Here is a 26444-nt window from a genome sequence, read left to right on the forward strand (position 1 = left end):
CCACAGTCACAATTAAAATCATGAGTCATTAGCTTTTTGGATTGTGTATAGTCGTGTTTTATGTAGCAATTAAAACACAAAAAATGATTTTACAACTCTAATGATTTTCGTGAATCTTCATATCAAATTATTATTAAATAATATAATAAAATAGAAAAAGTACCTCTAATTTTCGACGGTATACACAGATATGAAAAAAAAAATTCCGATCCAAACTTTTTTTAAAAAGACCCTTTTAAAAATATTTTTGGAGGGAATGAAACGAGTGCATCACATTTTGAATATTAGGTAAAGTATTTTAAAAACCGTGAATTTAGTGTAAAGCTCCGACTTTCTAAAATGGTGGATTTGCAACTTAAAATAAAATAAAATAATATATATGAGACACAGAAAAATGAAAATTGAAATAATAAGAGATAAAAGAGAGGGAAGGGTAACAGAGGACCCACAAATATTATAGGCACAATTAATCCACGACTTTGACCACGACTTTAAAAAAATAAAATAAAACTATCTGTTAGCTCAGTAAGATTAAGGTTAGTATATTTTAATAACAAATCAACTGCTGTGATTGTGATGGCATAATTGAGCCACTGTTAGATCTGGGCCATCTAATTAAAATCAAAAGGGATAAAAAAGGCCTTGGATTGGGCTGCTATCGTTAGGGATAAAAAAAGGCCCAGTTGGAACAATTAAAAAGGTGACCTAGCTGCATACAGCCATAGTTCTTTGAGCAAGAACTAGTAACCTTGTTGCGGCTCCGCCGCAACTGAACTTTTTTTTTTTATTAGTTTATTAGAAATAAGACTAGAGTGCTAATAACATAGAAGAGCTCCCATTACCATATTCATTGCTCAAACAGGACATTTCATTACCAATTAGTCACTTAAAATGTTCAAATTTTATCTTATACTGCCACACAGCAGAAATAGTAATCCAAAACAGTAATCAGTTGCATATTTTTGAATAGAACAAAACCATAACCAAATAGTGCAACCAATTTGAACATACGAGTAAGACGATAATTGAAAGCAGTACAACTCATATTTGTGGTATCCCCTTTTCTTTTAGTGGGTGAACTCTGATGTTCTCTTTTCTCAACCTTTAGTATGGATTACAACGGGGAGAAATATTTTGTCTTGGCAACAGAGCAATATTTTGAGCTTACGTCCGCTTGCGTCATGGAAAAAAATTAAGCTTCCGCCTATCTGTTTACATAACATCAAAACATTCAAACAACTGAGTTTGCAAATATAAATATAAATATTTAAAATGGAGAAGAATTTACCTTGGCAACACTGAGCAGCAGTAATAACAGAAATTCATGGCTCAACTAACCTGTGGCATCGTATTGGTGGGTTGCTTCTTGATCTATCTGTTTGTTTCTCAAAGAAAATGTTCCCTTCAGAAGTGGTACGTACTTTAATCGATTCAAGCATTCGCGCCTTAACATATACACAAAGAAGTTTGCGAGGCCGGTTAAATCCCAGCAGTACAACACTAATTTATTTCAATAAAATCAAAGGTGGTGCACCAATCAACAAAAAGACAAAAAAATTCAGATTTTTCCCAATTTCCATCAGTCAAGGGCTTCACATGAGCACAGCAAAAATCATAACCAAGCACGATTAAATTAACATGCAATTCTGTGGTTTAAACACGAAGGCTCAATTTGACCATTGAAAGAGCCAACCCAACTTCATTTCACAGATGAAAGCAGAAAGGGAATAATATAAAGGAATAAAATTGTTTATCGGATGACACTTTCTATTTGTGCTTTGGGTGAGGCTTATCAGCAGCAAGGTGGTGTAGAACGGCTTCCCACCTTGCATCAACCTGTGGTCACATTAAGAAGAAAATTCTAATTTTGAAGTAATGTTCCGACAATTTAACAGAGATATTATAAAGGTTGGTCGGTCAAGCTTAATTATTCTTTTGTTACACAATGTGAGGAGTGGAACAGTGGCATGGTTTGGAAGTTGTAAATCCCTGATAAATATGACCAAATTTCAAGTTTTCTCTGAGTTAAGATCTTATATTTGATCAGTACTTCCACCAGCCCAAATTACTCAGAAGACAACAATAGATCCAAGTTGATTATCAAATAGTTTAGAGTGCTTACTTCGGCAGGGTTTCTATGAAAAACTTGTGGTCGAAATTGTTTGACAATGAAGCTGGTGAGTTGAAGCAGCAGCTAAGCAAATAGGCAAGAGTACCCCCCCCCAATTAACAAAATGTCAAAACTCATACTAATTAGAACAGGATTAAGTAAAGATCAATGATCGCACCAAAAAAAAAAAAAGCAATTGTCGATTTTAGAGGAGAAATAGGAAGAAAAATAAGGGAAGGAGAATGAATAATTACACTGAAGTAGAATAAAATATCTTTGAACTGGTGTTTTTTTTTTTGTTGGATAAATTCTACAACGATTGGAAAAAAATTTAGTAATGAATTTGAAGAAAATCTCACCAGCGGAGGGAATAAGAGGCAGCAAGAATAGACAGCGTGGAGCTCTTGAGGCTAGAAGGAGGTTGGCGAAGGTGAGCGGAGGGAGGGGAAAAACTCAACGGGGAAGAAGGGGAAAGTAAGCTCAACAGGGAGGAGGTTGACTCTTAACGATTGCGGAGAGAGCAGTGACAGAGGAGGAGCAAAGGGCGGGACGATGAGCAGCAGGAGGAGCAAGCGGGGCCGCTCAAGAGGAGGCAGTGATTTGGGGCCGCTATGGTCGGCGACGGAGCAATATAGGCAAGGCTACACTGGAGACACGTGGCATGGAACAAAAGAGGACCGCGTGTTGGAGCTCTGAGAAGGCGGTGAAGCAATTTGAATGGTTGGATTAACGCTGAGATACGGTTTGGAGAAAAGTATTTTGTTGTTTACGTAAGATGACATCAGCCTGGATGATCTGAGCCGTCTAATAATGATCATAGGGTAGGGAGTGGGGGTGCTACTGTTCCTCGCTACAGTAACACCCCATTCTCCTTTTATGATTTATAATTAGAGGTGGCTTGAGAGTTGAGACTACAGATATTATTTGCAGTAACACAGATTTGGAGCTTGAAATTACAGCGTCGGATGAGAATGAGGGTTGGAATCAGTGAACGGACTTGATCCACATTCAAACTTTGAGTTACTAATTAAGAGAATATTACTAAAGTTTTGCACCATAAAATAAATTGCAACAAAACTTCCTACCATCAATATATTCCACCATAAAATAAATTTCGGGCATATTGAACCAGATACATATTATTATTATTATTATTATTATTAGAAATACATCTACAGTTTCATGTCTTGTATTTGGCAAAATGGACACATATTTTTGTTACACTTTTCCCAGTCTCTAAATATTTTTTGAAATTACATTATCAATGGCACATCAATAACCAAAAACTAATTAGTAGGCTGATTGAGTGATCAATAAAAAACTTAATTTCTTCGCATTGGTTGAAGAGATGAAATGAGATAATCTGATATTAAACATTGAGAAAATAATTAATCAAATGTTCCTCTACAATTCCACCATTTAAGATCTACTCGAACAAGTTGTGCTGATTTCAAAAGCAAAGTTGTTTCATATTAAACATAAAATGTCACAAAGAATTATCATTTTGTTGTAAGTGACCACCATCATCGGCGTCGCTAACAACGAACGGTGTGATACTCAGTGCCCATTTCAGAACCAGCACTGGTACGCATCTCATCTTCCCATTTCTGAAATCTCTTCTTCTTTCAAGGCTATAACCTCTAATTACACCTGTTTGTTCTCATATTTCACTTGATTTGATGATTATCTAGGTATGTATGTGGCTAATCGGGCTTCTTAAAACATCACACAGCTTACTGATAATGTCTACATGTGCAGATCTGGATCGGTAAATTCAAATTAAGTACTGAGTTTGATGGTATATATCATTAATGAATTCATTTGATTTATTTGGCTTTTTGGTGGAACATTTTTTAAATAATTACTGAACTGGGTGGTAAACTGGTAATCAAGCAAAGTTATGCTAAACTGAGAGTCCATTTCATAAATACAATTGAGGGTTGACCGAATTGAACTAATTAGGAGTTAGTCCAACAGCTGAGGAACTTTTATAACTATACCTTTTTCTAATTATTCTGGTCTATGGATCACCACCTACTTAGTTTTATTTTATTTTTACTTCTTTTAAATATATTGTAATTATTTATCTTTCAGGCAGCTGATACTCAAGTTATTTCTGATTATGTTCGCTACTTTCTTCATCAACACACGTAACTTCTATATATATATATATATCTTCATTATCTTTAATGGCATGGAAAATTCTTTTGACCTTTTAGTATCTTCTGATTATATAACCCATCAAATATGTTTTTTTATCAGTTCCTGTGAAACCATATTCAAACACCAAAAGATGATATTGGTTTGATTTGGCTGTTTTAGGTTAATATAATTTCATTGACCAACATTTTGATTTGATAATTACCAAAATTTCTCTCATGTGTAACAGTGTAAGGATAATTAATGTGCATCTTTCTTTTTTTCTTAGTCAAATGCTAGGATTTTCTCATGTGTAGTTAATTATATGGATTGCACTTTCTAAACAAAGATGTTATGACAGTGATGTAGAATTTATTATGATAATCTTTTCAAGCCTCTTGTATTTTTACTATTGTGCATTTGTGCTGATTGGTACCTGGGATTGGAAATCGTAATATTTTTCTCAACAATTGTAAAATACAAGATTTTCAAAGAAGAGAGAGAACATGTTGAGCGCTTCAAATTGATCATTGTGTGAGGGCATGTGTTCCCATATTAAAACATTGTTTTGAAAAATTCTTAAAAAATAGTGAAAGTTCCAAAAAATGTAAAATTTTGTTTCCAAACACGTATTAATATGGAGAACATGTTGAGTGCTTCAGATTTATCATTTGAAAATTAAAAACGCAAAAATAACTTATAAGCATATGCCCTTATATACTTATGTAAGTAGAGTAACCAACCTCTATATCTATATACATAATAAAAGATATTCTAGAAATTGTAAAAATTTAATCTTTAAATATATTTTCATATGAAAAATCATATTCAACGATTTAAATTAATTGTTTAGAATACTAATCATATACATAATACTGTAGTCTCACTCCGACTAAATTATAACATATAAATCCACTTGTAAAATACTTTGCTATTTTGCAAAAATAACTTTATTTGGGTCCCAACAAATAAAATAGTACCTTCGCCATTAAAACAAAAGGGAAGGTACATGACGCTCATCTTTTTATAGTTTGGAATCCAAAATTTCGCTATTGGTATTTACATTTAAATATACGGATAATATTATGAAAGGACCTCTCTGTATATAGAAAAATTGAAGTTCGTCTTTATTTTATATGCATGAAAATTGATATTCCATAAAAGTAATTGAGTTTCAATACTTATTTTCAATAATTGAATCAATCATTTATATTGTCAAACTTAATAATATGACTGAAAATTATTTATAATTTGTAATAATAATTATTCAAAATGTTAGGGGTATACCAAATTTGATGTCCAAAATATAAAATTATTATTTTATTTAGGAACCGCCGATAAAATTTTTGATATATTTTTTATGTCGCATTCTATCTGATGTATTTCATTCGATTTAAAAATGAAATTATTTCTCCAATAAATAGTTTGATTTTTAAGACGAAATTCAAAAAAAATTCTAGTTCAAAATATAGTATAAAAAAGGCACAATGAGAAGAGGATTTTAGGTTTATTCTTGTATTTTCTTGGGATTTTAAAAATCTTATTTGTTTTCTAATTTGTAATAATAATTATTCACAATGTTAGGGGTATACCAAATTTGATGTCCAAAATATAAAATTATTATTTTATTTAGGAACCGCCTATAAAATTTTTGATATATTTTTTATGTCGCATTCTATCTGATGTATTTCATTCGATTTAAAAATGAAATTATTTCTCCAATAAATAGTTTGATTTTTAAGACGAAATTCAAAAAAAAATTCTAGTTCAAAATATAGTATAAAAAAGGCACAATGAGAAGAGGATTTTAGGTTTATTCTTGTATTTTCTTGGGATTTTAAAAATCTTATTTGTTTTCTAATTTGTAATAATAATTATTCACAATGTTAGGGGTATACCAAATTTGATGTCCAAAATATAAAATTATTATTTTATTTAGGAACCGCCTATAAAATTTTTGATATATTTTTTATGTCGCATTCTATCTGATGTATTTCATTCGATTTAAAAATGAAATTATTTCTCCAATAAATAGTTTGATTTTTAAGACGAAATTCAAAAAAAAATTCTAGTTCAAAATATAGTATAAAAAAGGCACAATGAGAAGAGGATTTTAGGTTTATTCTTGTATTTTCTTGGGATTTTAAAAATCTTATTTGTTTTCTCAATTTCATTCCCCAAAAAAGATATATATTAACAAAAAGATAAAAAGTTTCATAATATAAATGGCGCAATTCCATGTATCTCTTAGCTCAGTTAGCAACTTTTAAAAGAAAATTAAGTATACTTGTTTGACGACGATTACAATGATCTACAATTAGATACCTTGAATGTTCTCCAATATTATTTTAGTGAAGTTTTATTGGTCCAGTAAAAGAAGGAGAAATTAATTACTGAGAAAAAAGGAATAAAAATATGCCATCGAGATTTCAGATTCAATTTCAACAGATACATGACAGTAAATTAATTATAGAAAGAACACATACAACAAAAGAAAAAAAGAGAGAAGACAATGACAAATACTAAATAGGAAGAGTAAAATATGAACTGGAGGACTCCGTGGCTCTACCAATACTTTAAATCAAATGAAGGGACATGTGGGCATAAATTGCAGACAAAATCAGCCTTGGAATCATCCACATATCCCCACTCCAAGTTTTGAAGGTTGGTAAGGTATTGTAGCCCTTGAGGAACACCCAATTTATCACATCGATAAATATGGAGTTTTTTAAGAATGGGCATTGCACCCTCCTCTATCTCCCATTCCTCCATTGATAAGGAATAAAGCTCCAAAACTTCTAACTGGCTAAAGCCTCTAGAGGAACAGGTTGTTTTTCGACTTTCGAATGCTTTATGAAGTATGAGAACCTTAAGGCAGCGCAGCTTCTCCAATACTGGCATTATATCCTGCTGGAATTTGTAATCCTCAATTTTGAGATCAATGAGGTGACAGGGGAGCATATCCTCATGTAGCATCTGGGTCAATTTAGTGGTGCTAGGGTAAGAAAGTTCGAGAGATAGAGATTGTAAATGGTTATAAAATAGGAAACCTCTCATGTCAAGTATGTCCAGTACACTATCATCATGGATTATATCGAGATTAGTTAGGTGTTCTAATGTGGACAGAAAAGGGACAACTAAGTTCGATGTAGATGACCTGGCATATAATTGTAATGAACGTAAATTGGGTATATGGGGTAACTCTATCTCCCATGATTGTGTGGGCATCACCTCACCAATAATTTTCAAATTTGTTAATTTTGTAGATGCTGGGAGTTCCAAGTAAGTGTCATAGACATGCCTCAGTGTCTTGATATTCCATGCACTTCTAGGAAACTCAAAATAGTTGCCACCAATTGTTTTTAACCATCTGACTTCAAAGGTCTGCAGAAATTTCATTCTGCCTATCACTTTCTCAAAGAATTCTTGATCATAGTTGTCACTTACCCTCCCTGCAAGACTCAGATATCTTAACTGAGTCAATCCCATAAACATCCCCAACTCTATTATGTTCTCCTCTTTCTCTCTAATGCTTACCACTTTGAGCAGTCTTTGCTTAGAACAATTCGGTATGCTCCCCTTATAAAAGCACAAAAGAGTGCGGAGGTTTGGGCTCATTAAAAGTTGATCACAATCTAGATTGTGAATTGCCACACGGCGTGCCCTGCTCAAACTCATTTTATCATCTGGATTTGTATACACCAGGAGAAAGTTTTCTTCCTTGGCTTTTTGGAGAGCAAGATCTCGTAGCAGATCATGTATGCGTAGAGTTTTGATGGAACCAACATACGATCTGCTATCTACTTGAACCATGCTCCTAGCATAAAATGAGACAAAACAAATTAAGTAAAATGATTAAAGATATCATAAAGAAAATAGTTAGTATTAAAACAATTTAGTTTAATGTTGTATACATAAGTTGTGTATATCATTAAATGTTGATGTAACGTGCTAGGTTGATGTTGTATACATAAGCTGGTTTTATTTAAATAAAGAAAGAGACAAAAAGAAAAGTACTTTGATTTTTTCATGCATAGGAGGATCTGTATAATTTTTACCACTAATTCTTCTATGAATGAAAAAAATTAAGATGCTATATTTTTCCAATATTTTCTACAGAAAAGTTTCTCCAATATTTTTCCTATATTTTTACTTTTTCTTTATTTTTTTTGCGATTGGTCAGCTCCAATAGAGTGTCATCACGGAATTCCCAGCCCCATGATAAAATATCAATGTTTGTTATTACTTATTATATTTCTCAAAATATAATTATGAGACTTAACATTTAACATAATAAAATTGTCGGTGCTTGGGCCTACAATTTTTCTTTCTATTATTTTTTTTTCAATTAAAAATTTAATTTAAAGAATATTGAATTAAAACCAGCACGTTAAATCCTTAAATGAAGATGTAATACCTTTGTATAAGATCCTCTAAGAAACTCTCTGCAGTTTCTTCCAATGTTCTGTTATCTTCTTGTGGTATGAAGCCCTCTGCAATCCACATTCGAAGTAAGGATGTGGCATCGATTGTATAGTCTTCCGGAAATGCAGCAAAGTACATGAAGCATGACTTTTGAGCAAATGACAAGTGCTCATAGCTAGTGCCTATGATCTCGTGCAGGTTTATTCCTTCGACGTCATGCCAACGCATTGTCCGGGACATGCTACTCCAAGCAGCATAGGTGCGAGGCTTCTTTGATAAGAGACCACCTAAAACCACCAATGCAAGAGGCAGCCCACCACACATGTGAACAAATTGATCTAGGACATCAGAAAGATCATCAATAGAAATTTTATTTGGATCATGATTAGAAAAAATTATTTTTAACAAAAGCTCTCGGCTTAACTCCTTAGTTAAGCACTTGAGCATGTATGGTTCACTGTTGGGATCCATGCCCTTAGGAACATCAGCGATCCTAGTGGTCATAAGGACTCTACTCCCATTGTTTTTATCTGGAAATGCTGCACTAATTTGAGTCCATAGATCGGTTGTCCAGACATCATCTAGGACTATGAGGTATTTTTTGCCTCCAAGAGATTTGTAAATCTCTGCTAGAATCACTTCTGTTTCATTTGGTTGATCACCAAGCTTTTTGTAAATCTCTGCTAGAATCACTTCTATTTCATTTGGTTGATCACCAAGCTTAAGTTGTTGCGCTATCTTTCTCGAAACATCAATTACTTTGAACTTGTCAGAAATAGCTACCCATATGCGAACTTTAAATTGTTTTACGACATCATCACTGTGAAAATAAAATATTATTGGATATTAGTATATGCAACCGAAATACAAAGACGAAAGACTAGATAAAAATATATAAGTGAATATGGAAAGCGGGTAAATAATAATATATAAGGGTTGGACCATTAGATTGGGGACATCTATATATGTAGATGTGTATGCAACAGGTCAGAAGTTCTCTACTTCTCTCTTCCTATTTTATTTTGTTCTATTGACGGGGCTACTGAAATAATTAATACCTGACCTTCCCAAGTCCAGCTGTTGATCTTGTTGAGCTTTTGCACAATGTCAAGAAAACCCATGTAAAAGTGCGATTTAAAATCAATTTAACAAAATATAATATACTAAAGTTGATTAGAATATATATTAATTTTAGACCTTTTACGCAAACCTCAAAATTATATTAATTTTACATCCACTTTTTTTTTTCTTTTTTAATGCAAACCTCATAAGTATTTCAACAGGGCTAAATTTATCAAGGATATATATTATTCTCATTTTATTATTTAAAATTAAGAAGTCCGATCCCAAATTAATGACCGGAGTTTTGGAAGGTAATTGTCAAATTAAAGTTTTTTTTTATAAGCATGATTGGAGCTATCAGCTTAAATGAAAGAAAAAGAAAAAGATTGTTAAATTAATTAAAAGTTAAAGGAGCCAAGTTCTTACAAGTCAAAAGTATACGAGCCTCGTATCATGACATTATACCTTACCTCATTCTAGATTATAAAATTAGTTAATATTTCTTGGTGTCATTGTGAAACATATATCTCATCTAAATATAAAATTTGAATTTAATAGAGCAATATATTTAAATTCATCATACATTAAGGACTCGAGAAACTATAATTTCAAAAATTGGCCTTTTTCTAATAAAAGACGAGTTTTACATAAAGACAAACATATCAACCATGTTTTCCATTTTAATTATCTGAACTAAAGTGTGTAATTTTATATAAACGAAATAATTGAAAAATATTAATATAGGGACAAAGGTGAATTTGGATCAAATTAATAGTAAATGATACAATTTAATAAATAAAAAAGCGCATACCAATTATACACTTTTTGTGCAAGAGTTGTCTTTCCGAGTCCACCGGTCCCGCAAATTGAGACCACAGAACGTCTCTTGGTGGTCTCATCAAGCAACTTCTTGACAATGCGGTCCTGGTCTGCCTTGAAACCAACAATATCGGGATCAATATCGGGTAGTATCAGTGGCCTGACGGGTAGTTTGATGTCTCCACTGCCGTCGCCCAAATTATTTATTCCATATCTGACTCTGCTGTCTTCGATCTCTTTCATCTTTTCTAGGATTTGGTTTATCTCATTTACAAGGTTGTGTACAGCCGGGAGTTTTTTGGTTATTCTTAGGAAGTTTTTTATGGCCGCCCTCTTGCCGGACTTTGGTGGATTTTGAGGGATCTCCATGAGAAAGGTGTCTATTGCATCTTCTATAGAATAGGCAATATCTCTGACCTCCTTGACCCAATGTTTCTGCCTTTCATCTTTTATTTGCTTCTTGTCAGCATCCTTAAGAAAAGCCTGAATCCGCTCGAGTTCACGGCCGACTTTCTCAACTTTCTTATTGACACTGTATAAGTGTAAAACCTCCTTAACTACAGCATCAGCCAGCTTGCCGAGCACCAAATTTACAATGGTTTCAGCCATCCAGCTTAATTCTCTGTTTTATATGTGAGCTGAAACGAGAGAGTAATTTATATAAGAAATCTGAGAGTGGATATATATTTTGGGTGGTAGATGGACGAACTGTTTTGGGAATATAGCACAGTATTAGATGCAGTTGAGAACCCAAAAGCAATAATTTATAAATCCAAGAAACAGCATGTGATGAAGTTACCACAATGGTAGCAGATGATAGAGAAAACTACTTATCAGATAAGCACAGAATGAAATCCAAGATGCTCATCCTTGATTGATATTTTAGCATGCAGGGTTCCACGACCTAAACTGAGTTTGTTCTAACGAAGACTCTCAAATCCAATTGAAAGTGGTGCCTTACCCGGAGAGAAGACAAGCGCCGAGCAGAGACTGTCTATAACGTCCAAGACGTAACAAAGCAACAGAGATCACGAATTGAACACAAACAAGAAAGAAATCTAACTAGTTAGAGCTCTCAAATTTTCTCATCAATAATTTTCTAATCTAACTTGTTACCCTTACTGTCTATTTATAGGTGAAACCCAAGAGAGAAGAATCATTTTAATCTATTACTACACATCTCCAGTTAGTGCGGCTGTAGTTTTCAAGCTTGGTGTTGCGTGCGAAAATATGGAAAAGTATGTGAGCGGACAATATTAAGTGCAAGAATAATATGGAAAAGTATATATGTGAGAGAGTAGGTGTGTTCATTGGGTTCAGTTTAGTCGGTTTTTGAAACAAACCAAATTAGTTTGGATCGAACGGTTTGATTTTTTTGGTTTAATGGTTCGGTTCGATTTCCTTTTTTAAAACCGAATTATAATTTCGGTTTGGTTTGGAAATTTTAAAAACCAAAATAATCAAACTGACAGAAACTTTTATATATTTTGAATTTGATCCAAGTTATTTCTTAATCAATTGCTTTAAATACTTCATTTTATTTCTTAATATTCCAGTTTATTTCTTAGTACCTCGGTTTATTTTTTAATATACTCTGGTTATTACAAAACAATTGCTTTAAATAAAAAATAATAATACATTTCAGTTTGAACAGAACAAACTAAAATAAAACTTTAGTTCGATTCGGTTCTATTTTTGAAACCAAATTATAACCTTAGAGCATCTACATCCCTGAAACTATTAGAGTTTCTAATATGACGTGGCAATTTCTAATCTAGATTCAGGGATGTGGGAGAGTTTTTTATTTAGAAACTATGTAGGAAAGTTTCTTATTAAGAAACTGTTTATAAACTCTATGTTGGCCAAATGATTGGCTCAAATTATTTCTCATTTTTAATTTGTTGCTGACGTGGCTTAATAGAAACTCTAAAATGAGTTTCAGGGATGTGAAAGTTAGAAACTTTAAAGACCATAATTTCTAAAAAGTAGTTAACAGTTATTTAGAAATCCTTTCGAGTTTTAAAGATGTAGATGCTCTTAGTTTGCCTAATTAGATTATCACTACTACAAAATAAGTGATTGTACACAGACATAAATAGGAGAGCAACACGGATTTCCTACCGTGTGGAATGTGAGAGTTTAGAAATCCCTGAATATTTACACACGAATATTTACCCGTGTGCGATTATCGAGAGCTACACGAATTATTACATAAATAACCGTGTACAAACGCTTGCCAGCGTCGCTCTCAAAAATTTTACATAATAACCGAGCTACACGGATATTTACATAAACAGCCGTGTATGATTACTCTTTCTACGCGGACATTTAGCTAAATGTCCATGTACGATTACTCTTTCTACACGGATATTTAGCTAAATGTCCGTGTAGCTCTCTTATTTTTTTTTACATGTTTAAATATTTTTCTACACGGACATTTAGCTAAATGTCCGTGTACAATTACTCTTTCTACACGGATATTTAGCTAAATGTCCGTGTAGCTCTCTTATTTTTTTTTATATGTTTAAATACCTTTCTACACGGACATTTAGCTAAATGTCCGTGTACAATTACTTTTTCTACACGGATATTTAGCTAAATGTCCGTGTAGCTCTCTTTTTTTTTATATGTTTAAATACCTTTCTACACGGACTTTAGTTAAATGTCCGTGTAGAATTGTTTTTTTTTTTCAATTTTTTTTAATGTTTAAATACCTTTCTACACGGACTTTAGTTAAATGTCCATGTAGAATTGTTCTTTTTTTCCCATTTTTTTTGTGGCTAGCTTCCAATTTTGTTAGCCATTTAAAATTAGAATTCCAAAATAGAGAAACATTAAACATAGGTTTTTTAAACTCATAATTCCAAAACTATACAACAGTATAAATAATTTATGTACACTAAATTATACAAAATTGTACAAATCCATATTGAGCATTACAAAATTTAAATTGAAACTGCCTTGTCCACATACATCTGACATCGTCAATTTGCTCATTGATGTAACACTTTTGCTTTGATCCATACTACAATTATAATTTGGTATTAGTTAGTAACAAGAAAAGGTAGAAGATTACAATTCATGCAACATATATATATACAAAGCCTTTTGTACATGCAATCTCATGTGATAAAACATAACATATATACTCCTCAGGATCCAATACAATGTTTGTATAAAAGTTATATCCTTACCACTTAGTAATCACATGATCAAGCATTGACCCAAAATTCGTTAAGTTTGGCTCAAATTGCCAAAACTCTTGGTTATGATCTAGTTTGGACCGAAATTTCATACAAACTAAGGCGTATTAGATCCAACATATCAAAAAAGGAGCTCCCATGTGATCCATGACATGATGCCTCTTGGTTAAAGGTCTCCAACATATTGCATCTCCAATAAGAATCCATTGATCAACATATATGTGCATACATAATAGGGAATAAAAATTCTCCTTTAAAATTTTCATCCAAAATTATAAGAAAATATTTATATATAAAATTAGTTGAATCTGTCTAGCTTTTATACGAACCATTGAAATCAATTTCGTAAAAAAAAATTATTGCATCTTATATGAATTTACAATGGCTCTGATACCAAATGATAGTCTTAATAATTCATGACGTGTTTTGCAATTAAAAAAACATAAGCAATCCAGAATCTGTAAATTCAAAATAAAATAGCAAAGTAATTTAAATCTTACAGTTCTGAAGTGCAGACATCTTTAGGCGGAAGCGTTAGTACTGATCTTCAACGGTTTTTCTCAGATCTGATGATGGAGACCTTAGGCGTTTTCTTTACTTCTCACTTTCAAAAAATGGTCCACATTACACTAATTATTTACATTATCTTAACAAATCAAGCATGCATGCATTAATTAATAATTGACCTAAATAAGCAATAATAAGCTAGTAACAGAAAAGAGAAATATATATATATATACATGACTAAGCTTACCAAGATAGAGAGGAGAAATACAAATTAACTTCAAAGATCTCAGATCCTAGCTCTTTGTGCACAGAAATCAAAATGACACTTCTGGAAGGAGAGAGAGAGAGTATTAATTGATCAAAACGGCGCTGCTAGAAGGAGGTCTTTTATATAACCAAAACCCTAGAATAACCTTTCTACACGAATTTTTTACTTAAAAATCCGTGTAGCTCTCTCAAGGCTTTCTATACAGTTATTTAAACAAAAAACCGTGTACAATTTTCACATTTCTACACGGCTCTTTATTAAACGTCCGTGTTGCTCTCTCAAGTTTTCTACACTGCTATTTAAACAAACATCCGTGTACAATTCTTACCTTTCTACACGGTTCTTTAATAAATATCCGTGTAGCTCTCTTAAAGCTTTATACACTGTTATTTAAATAATAATCCGTGTACAGTTCCTAATAAACGTCCGTGTAGCTCTCTCAAGGCTTTCTACACTGATTCTTTAATAAACATCCGTGTAGAGATCCCACAGATATTTCGGGCTTCCAAAAAATTACAATTTCTCCACAGTTTTTAGGTAAAATTATAAAATCCGTGTACAATGTGCAGTGTACAATGACCATTTTTGTAGTAGTGTATGTTTCAATCTAACTGAACCGATAAACACGCCCATGAGAGAGGAGAATAATAAGTGCAAGAATCTGGAAAAGGAAACACTAAGAAGTTGGAAGAGCATAACTATCATTTTACACTTTACAGCACATGCAGCGGATAACTATTATTTAAAATTTTAAATAGATGCATGTGGGCCTTAATGTTCTACGCACCAAATCTTTTTAAGAGAATCTAAAATATTGCTTGCTTTGCTTTACAAAGAGTGATTTTAAATTACTTTATAGGAACGTTTTTATTGTGGCTCTTGTTTTAAAGTAAAATATACAGCAATTTAGTTAATTCCCTTATTCTTAATAATTGCATAGTTAAACTAAACATGTCAACTACTTGAACAAATTAATCTTTTTCAATTGACCAAATGTTTTTATAAGGATCAAATATAAACTTTTTAGTAAAAATACTTTTCCTCCATTTTTTATAAAGTGAGTTAAAACTTTCTACTTTAGTTAAAAACGTGTTAATTATTTGTCTAAAAGAAGTTGCCTAATGAAATTGTATTAAAATTGGAAATATCCGTGTCATAATCCAATTAAAAAATATTTTTAAAATTAATAATAGTTGGCCCACAATACCCAAAATATCCGACCCAATATAATACCTATTTTCATTTTCTCCCTTTATTTAATCATTTTATATAGGAACAATGGACCACTGCTTGCTATTGTACCCTATGGATTTCCTTAGCACTCTTAGAGTTCCTTAGCATCCTATAGAGTCTTAAACTTGTCGAAGAAGTGCTCATTTATAAAGTTTAAAACCATTTTCTTAGTCCTCTTTTTGTTCAATTTTTTTATAAACTTGCCGAATATTTTAAGCCTTGATTTTACATGGCTTAACCAATTTTCTTTGAGAAATGGAGAGGAAAGAGGCCGGAATAACTGAAGAGGAAAGAAACAACCATTTAGAGTTAGATTACTGAGAACAAACTGGCAATCACAGAGGTAGGGATGCAAACGGATCGGATACAGATCCGATAGTGATAAAATTATATTTGTATCCATTTTTATTTTATAGATACCGATACAAATCGCCAATAATTCTTCACAATCGATCCAATATATAGGCCATGCATGCCAGTTGAGGTTGAGCAAAGACTATAGTCAACTATCAAGACGCCATGGTTTGAGTTGGTCGCACATATGCATGGCTCCGTGAAAATTCCAGTATTAATTGTAGAACTGAAAAGTGAGTCCGCATCGTCTGCATTAACTCAAAAGAGCATCTTTTGAGTTAACACATGTCGGCCGTATGATTGTAAACGAAGTCCCTCCGGCTTCCGCCTGTAACTTAGGTGCTTTCAATATTAATGCAGATGTAACTCGCACAAATTTTTAAGTTGATCAGACGGTCCAGATACATTAACTCAAAAGATTTATTTTTCAGTTAATTTAGAGGATACAAATTCCTAGAAAGCAGAGCCACCTGCCTCAATAGCAGAAGCTACAGGCTGCTTGGCCACAGCATATCTTTTCACGTATTGTGGCAGCAGATAGTCCACAAGCCAGCCATCATTTTTCTGGTGGAGCGATTACATACCTTCCCCATTTTTTTATTAATAGAAAAATAAAATCGGAAAAAGTTAACAAAATTGGAGAAATTCCAAATCTTAAAAAATCGTTATAGTTTATAACATCCAGTCAAATTCCTACCTTACCCTCAGCTCGACCCCTAAAAAGATTGCTACAGTTTGAATGTTATGGACTATAACGTCCACACACATACTGTAGCATTTTTTTTTTTTTTGGTTTTTCATTTTCATATGTGTTAAAATCCAACATTGATACTTTATGTTTAAGTTTTTTATTTTCATTTAAATTCTGAAATTAAAAATGAAATTAAAATGAGATTGAAATTGTTCAACTTTTGATGTTTGGCTTTCAAATATATTCAAATGAGATTGAAATTAAAAAAGTAAATTTATAGATTAGTTATTCATCATATACATAGTCTAATAATGAAATCTCGTATATGTTGGAATATTGTTTCATTATGCAAAAAAATATTATTAATTACAAATTGTTCAAATTTTATGCTATGGTAAATATTTTTTATAAACACTATATATAAATCATATATGCAATAGTTGTAATTTTTTTAAATTTTTGTTAACCATATATGAAAATGAAACTAAAAAAAATGCTACAGTGGGATGTTATGGTTCATAACATCCATATACTAGCAAAAAAAATTTTGTTTGTTTGTGGTACTGCACTGAAAACCGTTTGAGGCACCCCTAATTCTTCAACCTCATTTGTACCAGCTTTATGTGCATATACCTAATTAAGGAAGACTGGATATTTTTAAATTAAAAAGTAAAGTAAAATACAAGAATGGTTCTAACTAATAGAAAAAAAGTGGGAGAGAGAAATGATACACCAATAGAGAGAGGGACTTAGCTTGGTAGTCACCACACGGGTATAGTGGATGAAAATCATAACCAGCTATGAAAACTGCGAATTCCAATGAAGGTTAAGATTTTCATATGGTTAATGTTACAGGAAAAGATCCTTACACAAGAAATCCTTCTTGTCAGAGGATGCACCATCCAACCAGGATGTCATCTTTGCGGAAATACGTTGGTGGAAACTAGAAATCACATGTTATGGGAATGTGTTTATGGGGTGAATTTTTGGAGAGGGCTATGTGCGTACTTCAACTTACCACATAGAGGAGGTCAGGACATAGCAGATGCCTGGAAAAAAGGACAAATTAACCAACCCCTGAGAGAGAGGCGAATGTGGAGTGTGGCCTGGGTGGCGGGTGCCTGGGCCTTGTGGAGAGAAAGGAATAGGCAGTACTTCACAAACAAGAGGCACCACGTGAGACAATTGATAAATGATACAACTCTGGATTTCATTTCTTGGTTGCGCTTTGCTTAGTTCATTTGCGGTCATGGAGCCAGCAGGAGCATACTGCATCCTTCTGGCAACCATATTTTCAAACTAATTTTACATCTTTCTTTTCTATCGGGCTAGGTAGCTTTAACTTAGCCCGAAATTGTGTAAATAAAACTTTTTCTTAATTAATATATCGTTGGCGACAATTTGTCGCTAACCATAAAAAAAGAACAATGATTTTTCACAAAAAAAAAGAGAGACTTAATAGTAGAAATGTACAAGCTTTGATAAGTGAAGGAATAATTAATGTCTTCAGGCAACAAACCGTTTTTTTTAATACACATTGTTGGGTGGATCAATTACTGGTATGGTACCAGTTCGTAATGCTGCACTGAATGTACTGGTACTGCACTGGTACAATAATGAGATTCGAGAAAGGTTGACTATTAGAATCCACATTGCAGAAGGCTAAAACAACTAATGTATAGAATTGCAATCTACTAAAAATATTTTTGTAATTTATCACAAAAATAGAAGCATGCAACAGAAAGAAATCAGATCTCTGTTAAGGCAACAAACCGTTTTTTTTAGAATTGAGATGGGCTTTGCATAAAGCGCCTGATTTAAACTCTTTCATATATAATTTCTTCTAAACACAGGAGATCACATAAAAAATTGCCCACCCTTACATAAAAAAACTTGTGAAATCATTAACACGCTACTACTGCTCATGAAGAAGGAATCATTGTTTATTGTGGTCTTTATGAAAAAAGAAAATACTACTAATACCACTATTACAACAACTACAACTGGTACTAAGAACAATAACAACAACATATATAATAGTGATAGAAGTTAAATGATCTAGAAAGCAGGGAAAATTGCATCATCTCCCTGTGAAAAAGCCTCATGACTGATTGATTGTCTCATTCTCGCTTTGAAAATGCTCATCCTTATGCTTAATCCAACGATAGGTATTGGCCGTCTCACTATCATTGTAGCTATGAAAACGCTCATCTGTCTCCTTAATCCAACGACAACTATCATTTGGAAAGTTCAAGAGCTTTGGACATTCCACATATTCTACGTACCGTAAATTCTTAAATGAGTGCTTGATCTCATCCCATTTGGTTACCAAATTTGTCAAGAACTTGAGACGCAATATCTCTACTTCCCAGTTATCACTGTGTGGAATTTCAGCAAGCTTCCCACCTCTAATATAGAATCTCTTCAAATTTTTCAGCTTTGCCACGTTCAGCAGCTTTGATGCGTCAGCTTCTGGATAACATCTGATATCCAACTTTTCTAGATATTTTGGGAAAGATAAGGTTGGCATTGCATAATTGGACTTATTTTCTCCCCATATAATGGTCAACACCAAAAGTTCATTTAGAGGTTTTAAGCCACTTAAATCTTCGGAAGCCAAATGCTTGCTACCAATTCTAATGCTGAGCTTCCTAAGATAAGTCAAATTTGAGAGATCCCTTAGCTGGCATGACAGATTTTTGTCTCCCACACCGCCAACGACAAAACCCTTTAACACCTCTAGATTATGTAGCTTACATATCCATTTTGGCATACTATCTAACAGGTAGCACTCTGAAATATCTAAAACCATTAGTTTCTCAAACATGTTTTCTTCAGATAACACCCGTCTTATTAATTTTTGTTTCATTGTGGACCTTGGTTTCTGTGATAAATTTCCCAAATTATGACAAGACCTGAGATCTAGTATTATCAAATTTTCTAGCTTCACAATTGATTCATGAAGCTCTTCTATCCTCGAAATGCCTTGCAAGCTAAGGTAGGTCACTGTTTCTCCCAACTTCTGTAAGAAATCGGTTTCCTCGACCTCAATGTGCTCTTCCTTGACCCCATTGTGAACCTCTGTTTTTGTGTAACGCCAACTACCAAGTTGAACCGCCAACAAGTGATTCTTGCTGCTAATATCCATTATGTCCTTGGAATTGGGATACCTTTGGTCTAGATTTAGTAGTCCACTTTTCCCCTCTTGACTTCTATATATGTGCCAAGTGCCTTCTTCCCCTTTTTGAGAGAAAAGCTCGTAATCCCTCTCCGAGCCAGAGATCAACTGCTTATGAATTGCAGGTTCAATGGTGTAGCAGTCGACAACTTGATTATGCTCTCTGATATGTTCTGGTATGAGAACGCCCCCGTGCACCAGCTCAAAAAGGACGTATTCACAATACTCTTCTATACTTGTATATCCCTTATATCGCCTAGAAGGTAAAAGCCTCAGACCAATCCACCAGTAAATCAGGAACCTCTTCTTCAGTTTTGTGTTTTCTGGAAAAATGGCAAGGCTATCCAAGAACCTCCTCACGTAGGAGGTCACGGGGAATTTTTGATCCATGGAGAATTCATGCCCCTGATTACTTATATTTGATGATTCCCCGACTTCAGCTATTGTGGCTTTCTGAGGCAAATCAGATGCCTTATCATGAGGTTTGGTGCCAACGTTTGGAGGATTCACTATTATATTCCGTGATAGCTGATTATGAACATTTATTAGATTGTCCCTTACAGTTTCATCCCATTCAGTCATTTTATTATGATCAACCCAGTAATCAATTTGTCTTTCTATCTCTCCAAAGTAACCAATTAGCTCTGTGTCCCACTTTCTTCTACCATCAATAATATCTTTTGTATTTACAATATCAGTGCTAATTTGGTCAATGACTTTCTCTGTCTCCGAGTTCTTAGGAACTTGCTGCTTGGCTAGTTCAAGGCGTTTCAATAGTGGCCCAACAAAATCTGTAGTACTGGCCTTTAACTTGGCACTAGCCTTTAACTTGGCTTCCTTTTGATCGTTGCTCATTGCAATTGTTTTTCAGACCTACCAAAAGCAACAATTATGTCTATTGAGTTAAAGAGGATGAACAAATTATAACATACATATAAACAAGTTGTTGAAATCAATATGTTTTGTCAAAATCTATACTTGTATATATGTCAGTATTTGTGTTGTAATGCTTTTAAAGAATGACATTTTAGATAGTATACATAATGGGATTAATTTAGATAAATTAATGTAACATCTGTCAATAACATTTTTCTCAATTTAGCTAATTTTTTTTTGTTTAATATTAAAATGATAATTATTTATTTATTTATAAAACAATACACTTTAAGAATTAAAGTATCGTGAATTTTGAATATCAAATTAGTAGAAAATGTGATGCATAATTTCTAAATAAAATCAATCTGCTTTGATATCTAATTAGTTTGATAAGTTGGGTGACTGTATTTCTATTAAGAGATTCTGATATTCAGATCGTCTGACAAAATTCCTTGAATGGGAACTTACAATTGATTTGGATCATTCCATTTAAAATAATTTCATATGAAAATCTGGAATTTTAACTATCAATTTGTAACTTCCTGTAGGAAATTAATTAATTTTGTGTATAAGACACGATTCCCATTGACTTTATGACCCTTTTTGTTTCAGTTATATATTCGTAGGGAGGATTTACGAGTAAAGCTAGAAAACTATCGGGATTGGTTTCAAACGACGAATCTGAACCGTTAAAACTGATCTACTTCACAAATGATGTGTGTACATGCAAAATTTTGAAATTCATTTAGTACAAAGTCAAGCGGTAAATCAATGAAGGTTTATGAGTTATTTTAATACATTCATTTTTCATCATTTTTTGACCGCCTGACTTTGTACTAAATGAATTCAAAAATTTGAAAATTTTGCATTTACAAACAACACTCATGAAGTAGATCAGATTCAACTGTTTGTATTCGTCATTTGAAGCCAATCAGATATATTTTGAAATTATGCTCACTAAGACCTCTTGGTGAGCATAGAACAACAATTAATATGAGGTGGAGGTGGAGGTGGAGGTGTTGGAAATTAGTGAGCTGTGTAAGAAAGATGAAATTGAGTTGTTGGGTTTTGTACATGATATGATTGTAAATGGTTGTTAAAATGACTTTTGTAAAAACTCTTAAACAGTTTTGTTGGGTTCTTAAACAGAATCTTAAAACCCATGTAAAGCAGTCATCATAAAAACCCATGCAAAGCGTCTCCTTTATTACTTTTATTACTTTGTTTGTGACTTTTTTTTTATGGTTGTTCTACAAATAGCTATCTCCTTGCGTCTTTTGTCTCATAAGACGCTGAAAGTTTCGGCTGTGATTCAGAACTGCAAGAGCAGTTTAGTTTTAGAAGTGGATTAGATAGTGAATTAAAACAAAATAGTAATAAAGTAAAATACATATAAAAAGTGGTATGGATATTGTTCAGAATTAAGCTGTGAGATTGTAGAAGGTACGCTCATACGCACCTCATGCATTTCAATTGCTAGCTGTGAGATAGAGCTCAATCAGAGAGAACACATGGGGGGTTTGAAGGGAAAAGAGCTTCTTGTTGTTGATTAAATGATTATCGAAATAATTATGTGAAACTTGTTTTAATTATTATGTCGGTTTCTAAAGATGTTTACTGGACCAGCAGTAGATGTACATGTAGCAAGGAAAAGAGGAGAGGCTTAAAATTAAAGAAGAATACTACTGATACAGGGTGCCACGCTATCTCATATTCATATAAATATAACAGATTGTTTTTATTTCATCATCATTTGTGCCCTTTTTCTTTTCTGATTTTTTTTGTAATTTTACGAAGTAATCATCTCTCTGTGCAGGATAGAACTGCTTTCTCGTTTCTTCTCTTCCCATCAACTTAACTTGTTTAGAGGTCTTAGATCTGGAATGGATGCTTCCAGGCTTTACCAGTTCAATTGTACAAGTAAAAGTACAATAAAGCAAATTCTAGCAGCATATCTTTCCAGTTCTTATATTCACAATAAATGGTTATTTACTATTGTAAGAGAACATTTTGAGAACTTTCAAGTTCATACAAACTTAGCATTGTAAGGGAACATTTTGAGAACTAATGGAAGTGAAATTCGTCCCTGGTATGGGCAGTTTGGCCTTGATCTTCTAATTGTAATATTAAGTTGTGTTTTGAGTATCTTTCTCAAAAAAAAAAAAAAAGTTAGTGTTTTGAGTATACAAAAAGATACACTTGTATTTTTGTTAGGTGGATATATCATCATTACTGAACCATGTTGATGGCTCTTGTCAGCCTTACATGGGAAATGAAGGGAGAACTTGATTGTGCAAATAAGAAGGTATATTTGCTTCCCAATTTCCCATTTTTACCATTTGACTATAGTTAATATACAAAATTAAAATTTTATATTTCAATTTTATTGTAATATTTCTGCGGAGTTCTATATTAAAATCAATTGCATGTGTTTCTTGCCTTTAAAATGACTCTAATAGTATGAAATTATCAAAACATCTCTAATGTGAAGACCTACATCATTGTTATAGATGTTCTGTGTAAGTATTGTGATATTGGGAACTCGATGGATTTTCTTGTTGACATGCTTTCTAAAAGGTGTCATCGTAAGACGCAAAATTGATGTTCTAATCTATAAAATGGATGTTCTAATCAATGGCATTTCTTATTGATGGGTTGTTAAAAACTTAAAACTGATGTTCTAATCCATAGCATTTCTTATTGTTGAGTAATAGTCTTGGTAAGGTAAAGTATACAAAAAAGTGTAACACACAAACCTGAAATAGTATTCAGATGAAGTAGGGATAGCACGAGCAATTCAAAAAAGAAACAGCTAAATCCAGTGTAGCAACAACAGCTGCAAATTAGAAAAAGAAAATGAAAACAAATAAAGAAGGAAATCAAAAGCCAGATTTCACAATCACAACAATAGTATAAAACAAAATTATGTTGAAATTGTACATTCTTTGGTAAAATGTAGTAACTCCAGCTATTTATCAATTAAAGCTTTTTGGTCTTCAATTATCAAAGAAGAAAAGAAAACTGAAAACTTGGTGTATTTTACGACAGCCCTGAATTGTAATAAACTTAGCTCATCTATAATTGAAAAAGCAATTGCAAGGGTTTGGTGAAAGAACTGTACAATCAAAATTATTAGCACTTCTTATATCTTGGACATTGAAGCATGGTGAAAGTGAGTAGACATTGTATATTCTATGTGAAATTGGATTTGTAAAAGGCGTGAAGCTAATATCACAACCTATAGCACTTGATTGTGGAAGAAAGTTGAAATTGAGTAAGCAATTGCAAGGGTCTGGTGATAGAACTGTATTGATTTGTGAAATGTGTGAAATTTGGCTACACATCACTTTATTGACTAAAGTCGGTGAAGAAATAAGTTTGAAATTGAGAAAGCAAAGGGCATATATGCAAATGTCGCAAAAAGCAAAAGGATTTCAAAGAAAACCATGTTGTGAATGCTCTCAATTAATAGTCAAATGTTGTACAAAGCTTCAACCCAACAAAATTAGCTTTAATTGCATACAGAATTACCATAAAAGCTAATTCCACATAATATTAGAAGGCTAAAGCCAGCCAAAAAAAACCTAGTCTTTATACAATGCACAAGCTTAATTAAACTGTACATGTACTCATGTTACAAAAACATAAGGTGATTATGTATCAAGTACCTTCTTAAATAAATAAATCTTGCAACATTTATCTGTAAAAAAAAAATATGAATGTGGAATTCGAAGATGTGCACCGGCTCACTGATGGCCAGGTACATTAAACATTCTCCTGAGGTGTTCTATGCTGGTTCTTTTAAAAACCAAAGGGCATATATACATTGCATTTGATATAAAAGCTGTGTCTATTGAGTCTATTTTTTTTTTTTAAGTAAAGGTTGAAAGTCAAGTCATCCAACTATTTAATATATATAAAGGATTGTCTCTTTCGGGTTTCCAACCTCCAACCTCCAACCTCTCACACGGACAGCATTGCCTTTGCCACTAGACCAAAGACTGGTTCTCTCTATTGACTCTATGTTTATCAGCACTTGTTTTAATTATCGAACCTGCTAATTACGAAGCAAAAGCCAGACCAAGACTCAAAACCAATTAAACCATTTCAACCCGAGGTAAAATTAAAAGGAAAACAAATATAACCAACTTTCTAGAAATAGAACCCTATGAACTTGTTTCAAAATACCAGCACAATCCCCCTCTTGATAAAGGTTATCGCGGGACTTCTTGTGCGCTGATTGAGCGAACTGAACCCCTCTCCTCTCTATGAAAGGAGTGAGGCCTAGTGCCAATTAAGGATCGAACTGTCGGGAACAAATGAACAGGGCTATCACACCCCGACTCGAGGCAAGCAACTCGTTCGTCTTTTAATATCCATTTCTTTTTATGGAGGACCAAACCAAATAAATATGTACCGATTGAAAATTTTTGAAGAATAAGCCCACCACTGGAATCTTACATAACAATCTCGAGAGGGTCATAGCTTATTCAACTTGCAGTTTGGTGTTACTGTCCGAGTTGATTGAAGCGGATGACAGATGACTTGCTTTGATTATTTTTGTCAGTTCTAGACTAGTCTATTTTTGAAAGAAAAATACAGCTTATATAGAAATATTTTCCACTTCATTCACCCACAGCTAAACAGCATTGAAATATTTTTTCTGAGCTAATTAAAAATATATTGGTCACAGCACCGAGTGGAACAGTTCTTAATTGAAGTCAGAGCTATTAGACAGATATGTAACCAAGAATAAGTATTGAATAAGAAAATTCCCAAAACAAGTTCAGCTCATTTCTTTTGAATTGTCATGACCAGTCCCATCTTTAGACATTTCTTTCTCCTCTCCTTCGTTCTATTTAGGAAATAGAATCGTTGCAGATCTAGAAATAAAGCAAAATACCCAAAATCGAAATCGGCCAAAACTCGGAAGTAATCGGCTCAGAAGTCAGAACTTACGAATCGGACTAACTCGAACCAAAAATCAGTTGACCCAGCCGAGACAGCCCGGTTCAACTGATTTTCGATGGAAAAAAATGCTTGGACAGGAAATTCGGATAAATATCGGCTCAGACCTAACTGATATTGGTCCGACTCGGCCGATTTTCCAAGTACATCTCTCTCCGACTATAAAATTACCACTAAATTTGTCCTGAATATTAAACTGATTTAACTAGTATAAGAAAAATTATAAATTGATAGTAATTATTGTAACAGTACTCAAAGTAATCATACAATGATACGATTCAGAATAGAGAATGTTACAATGAAACATATTCAAGATTAGAAAAAAAAAAAAAAACTTTACCTTGCATAAGATTACCCAGTTCGCCTCTTATATTCAATAATCTCCAAGTTGCTCCTCAAGCATTTCTTAATATTCTTCTCGTTTTTCTGATTCTGTAATTCTGAAATTCATTAGGGTAAAAATTAAAAGGAAAATAAAAGAAATGAGAGTGAGAAGAGGGAGAGAGAAAGTGATCGATCTTGCTCCAATTCAAAGAAATAAAAGAAAAAAATGAGACAGAGAGAGACCTTGATCAAGACTCAAGAGAGGAAAGCAACAACGACGAAGAAGC

The 26444-nt window shown here is 33.1% G+C and overlaps 2 protein-coding genes and 1 long non-coding RNA gene across 10 annotated transcripts in view; all 3 read right to left on the reverse strand.

The window, feature by feature from the left end:
* The window catches only part of LOC144556909 (disease resistance protein RPP13-like), an 87224-nt gene extending 75578 nt beyond the window's left edge, over positions 1 to 11646 (reverse strand). Inside the window, exons 1-4 of one of the 4 annotated variants that reach the window (XM_078305402.1) lie at positions 11517 to 11646; positions 10548 to 11193; positions 8667 to 9494; positions 6655 to 8066 (exon numbers count right to left, since the gene is read on the reverse strand). In XM_078305402.1, coding sequence (XP_078161528.1) covers positions 6815 to 8066; positions 8667 to 9494; positions 10548 to 11164 — 2697 coding nt within the window. In that variant the 5' untranslated portion in view covers positions 11165 to 11193; positions 11517 to 11646 and the 3' untranslated portion in view covers positions 6655 to 6814. Of the gene's footprint in view, positions 1 to 6654; positions 8067 to 8666; positions 9495 to 10547; positions 11348 to 11516 lie in introns of those variants that run through there. The other 3 variants (XM_078305404.1, XM_078305406.1, XM_078305405.1) reach the window with 3 other exon arrangements.
* LOC144556912 (disease resistance RPP13-like protein 4) overlaps positions 1 to 26444 on the reverse strand; it is a 61106-nt gene extending 34662 nt beyond the window's left edge. Inside the window, exons 1-3 of one of the 3 annotated variants that reach the window (XM_078305412.1) lie at positions 26174 to 26325; positions 23622 to 23701; positions 18606 to 20862 (exon numbers count right to left, since the gene is read on the reverse strand). In XM_078305412.1, coding sequence (XP_078161538.1) covers positions 18913 to 20844 — 1932 coding nt within the window. In that variant the 5' untranslated portion in view covers positions 20845 to 20862; positions 23622 to 23701; positions 26174 to 26325 and the 3' untranslated portion in view covers positions 18606 to 18912. Of the gene's footprint in view, positions 1 to 18605; positions 20863 to 22099; positions 22184 to 23621; positions 23702 to 26173 lie in introns of those variants that run through there. The other 2 variants (XR_013512515.1, XM_078305418.1) reach the window with 2 other exon arrangements.
* LOC144557227 (uncharacterized) lies at positions 851 to 2884 on the reverse strand. Of its 3 annotated transcripts, XR_013512558.1 has the most exons (4): positions 2470 to 2884; positions 2123 to 2194; positions 1339 to 1836; positions 851 to 1208 (listed from the first exon to the last, which is right to left on the reverse strand). It is a non-coding gene; the product is annotated as an uncharacterized LOC144557227 (long non-coding RNA). The 3 variants fall into 3 exon arrangements; XR_013512557.1 differs by lacking the exon at positions 2470 to 2884 and having other exon boundaries at positions 1289 to 1836; positions 2123 to 2458; XR_013512556.1 differs by lacking the exon at positions 2470 to 2884 and having other exon boundaries at positions 2123 to 2455.

This window comes from Carex rostrata, chromosome 7 (genome assembly GCF_964058835.1).
Source record: "Carex rostrata chromosome 7, lpCarRost1.2, whole genome shotgun sequence".
Taxonomy (NCBI): Eukaryota; Viridiplantae; Streptophyta; class Magnoliopsida; order Poales; family Cyperaceae; genus Carex; species Carex rostrata.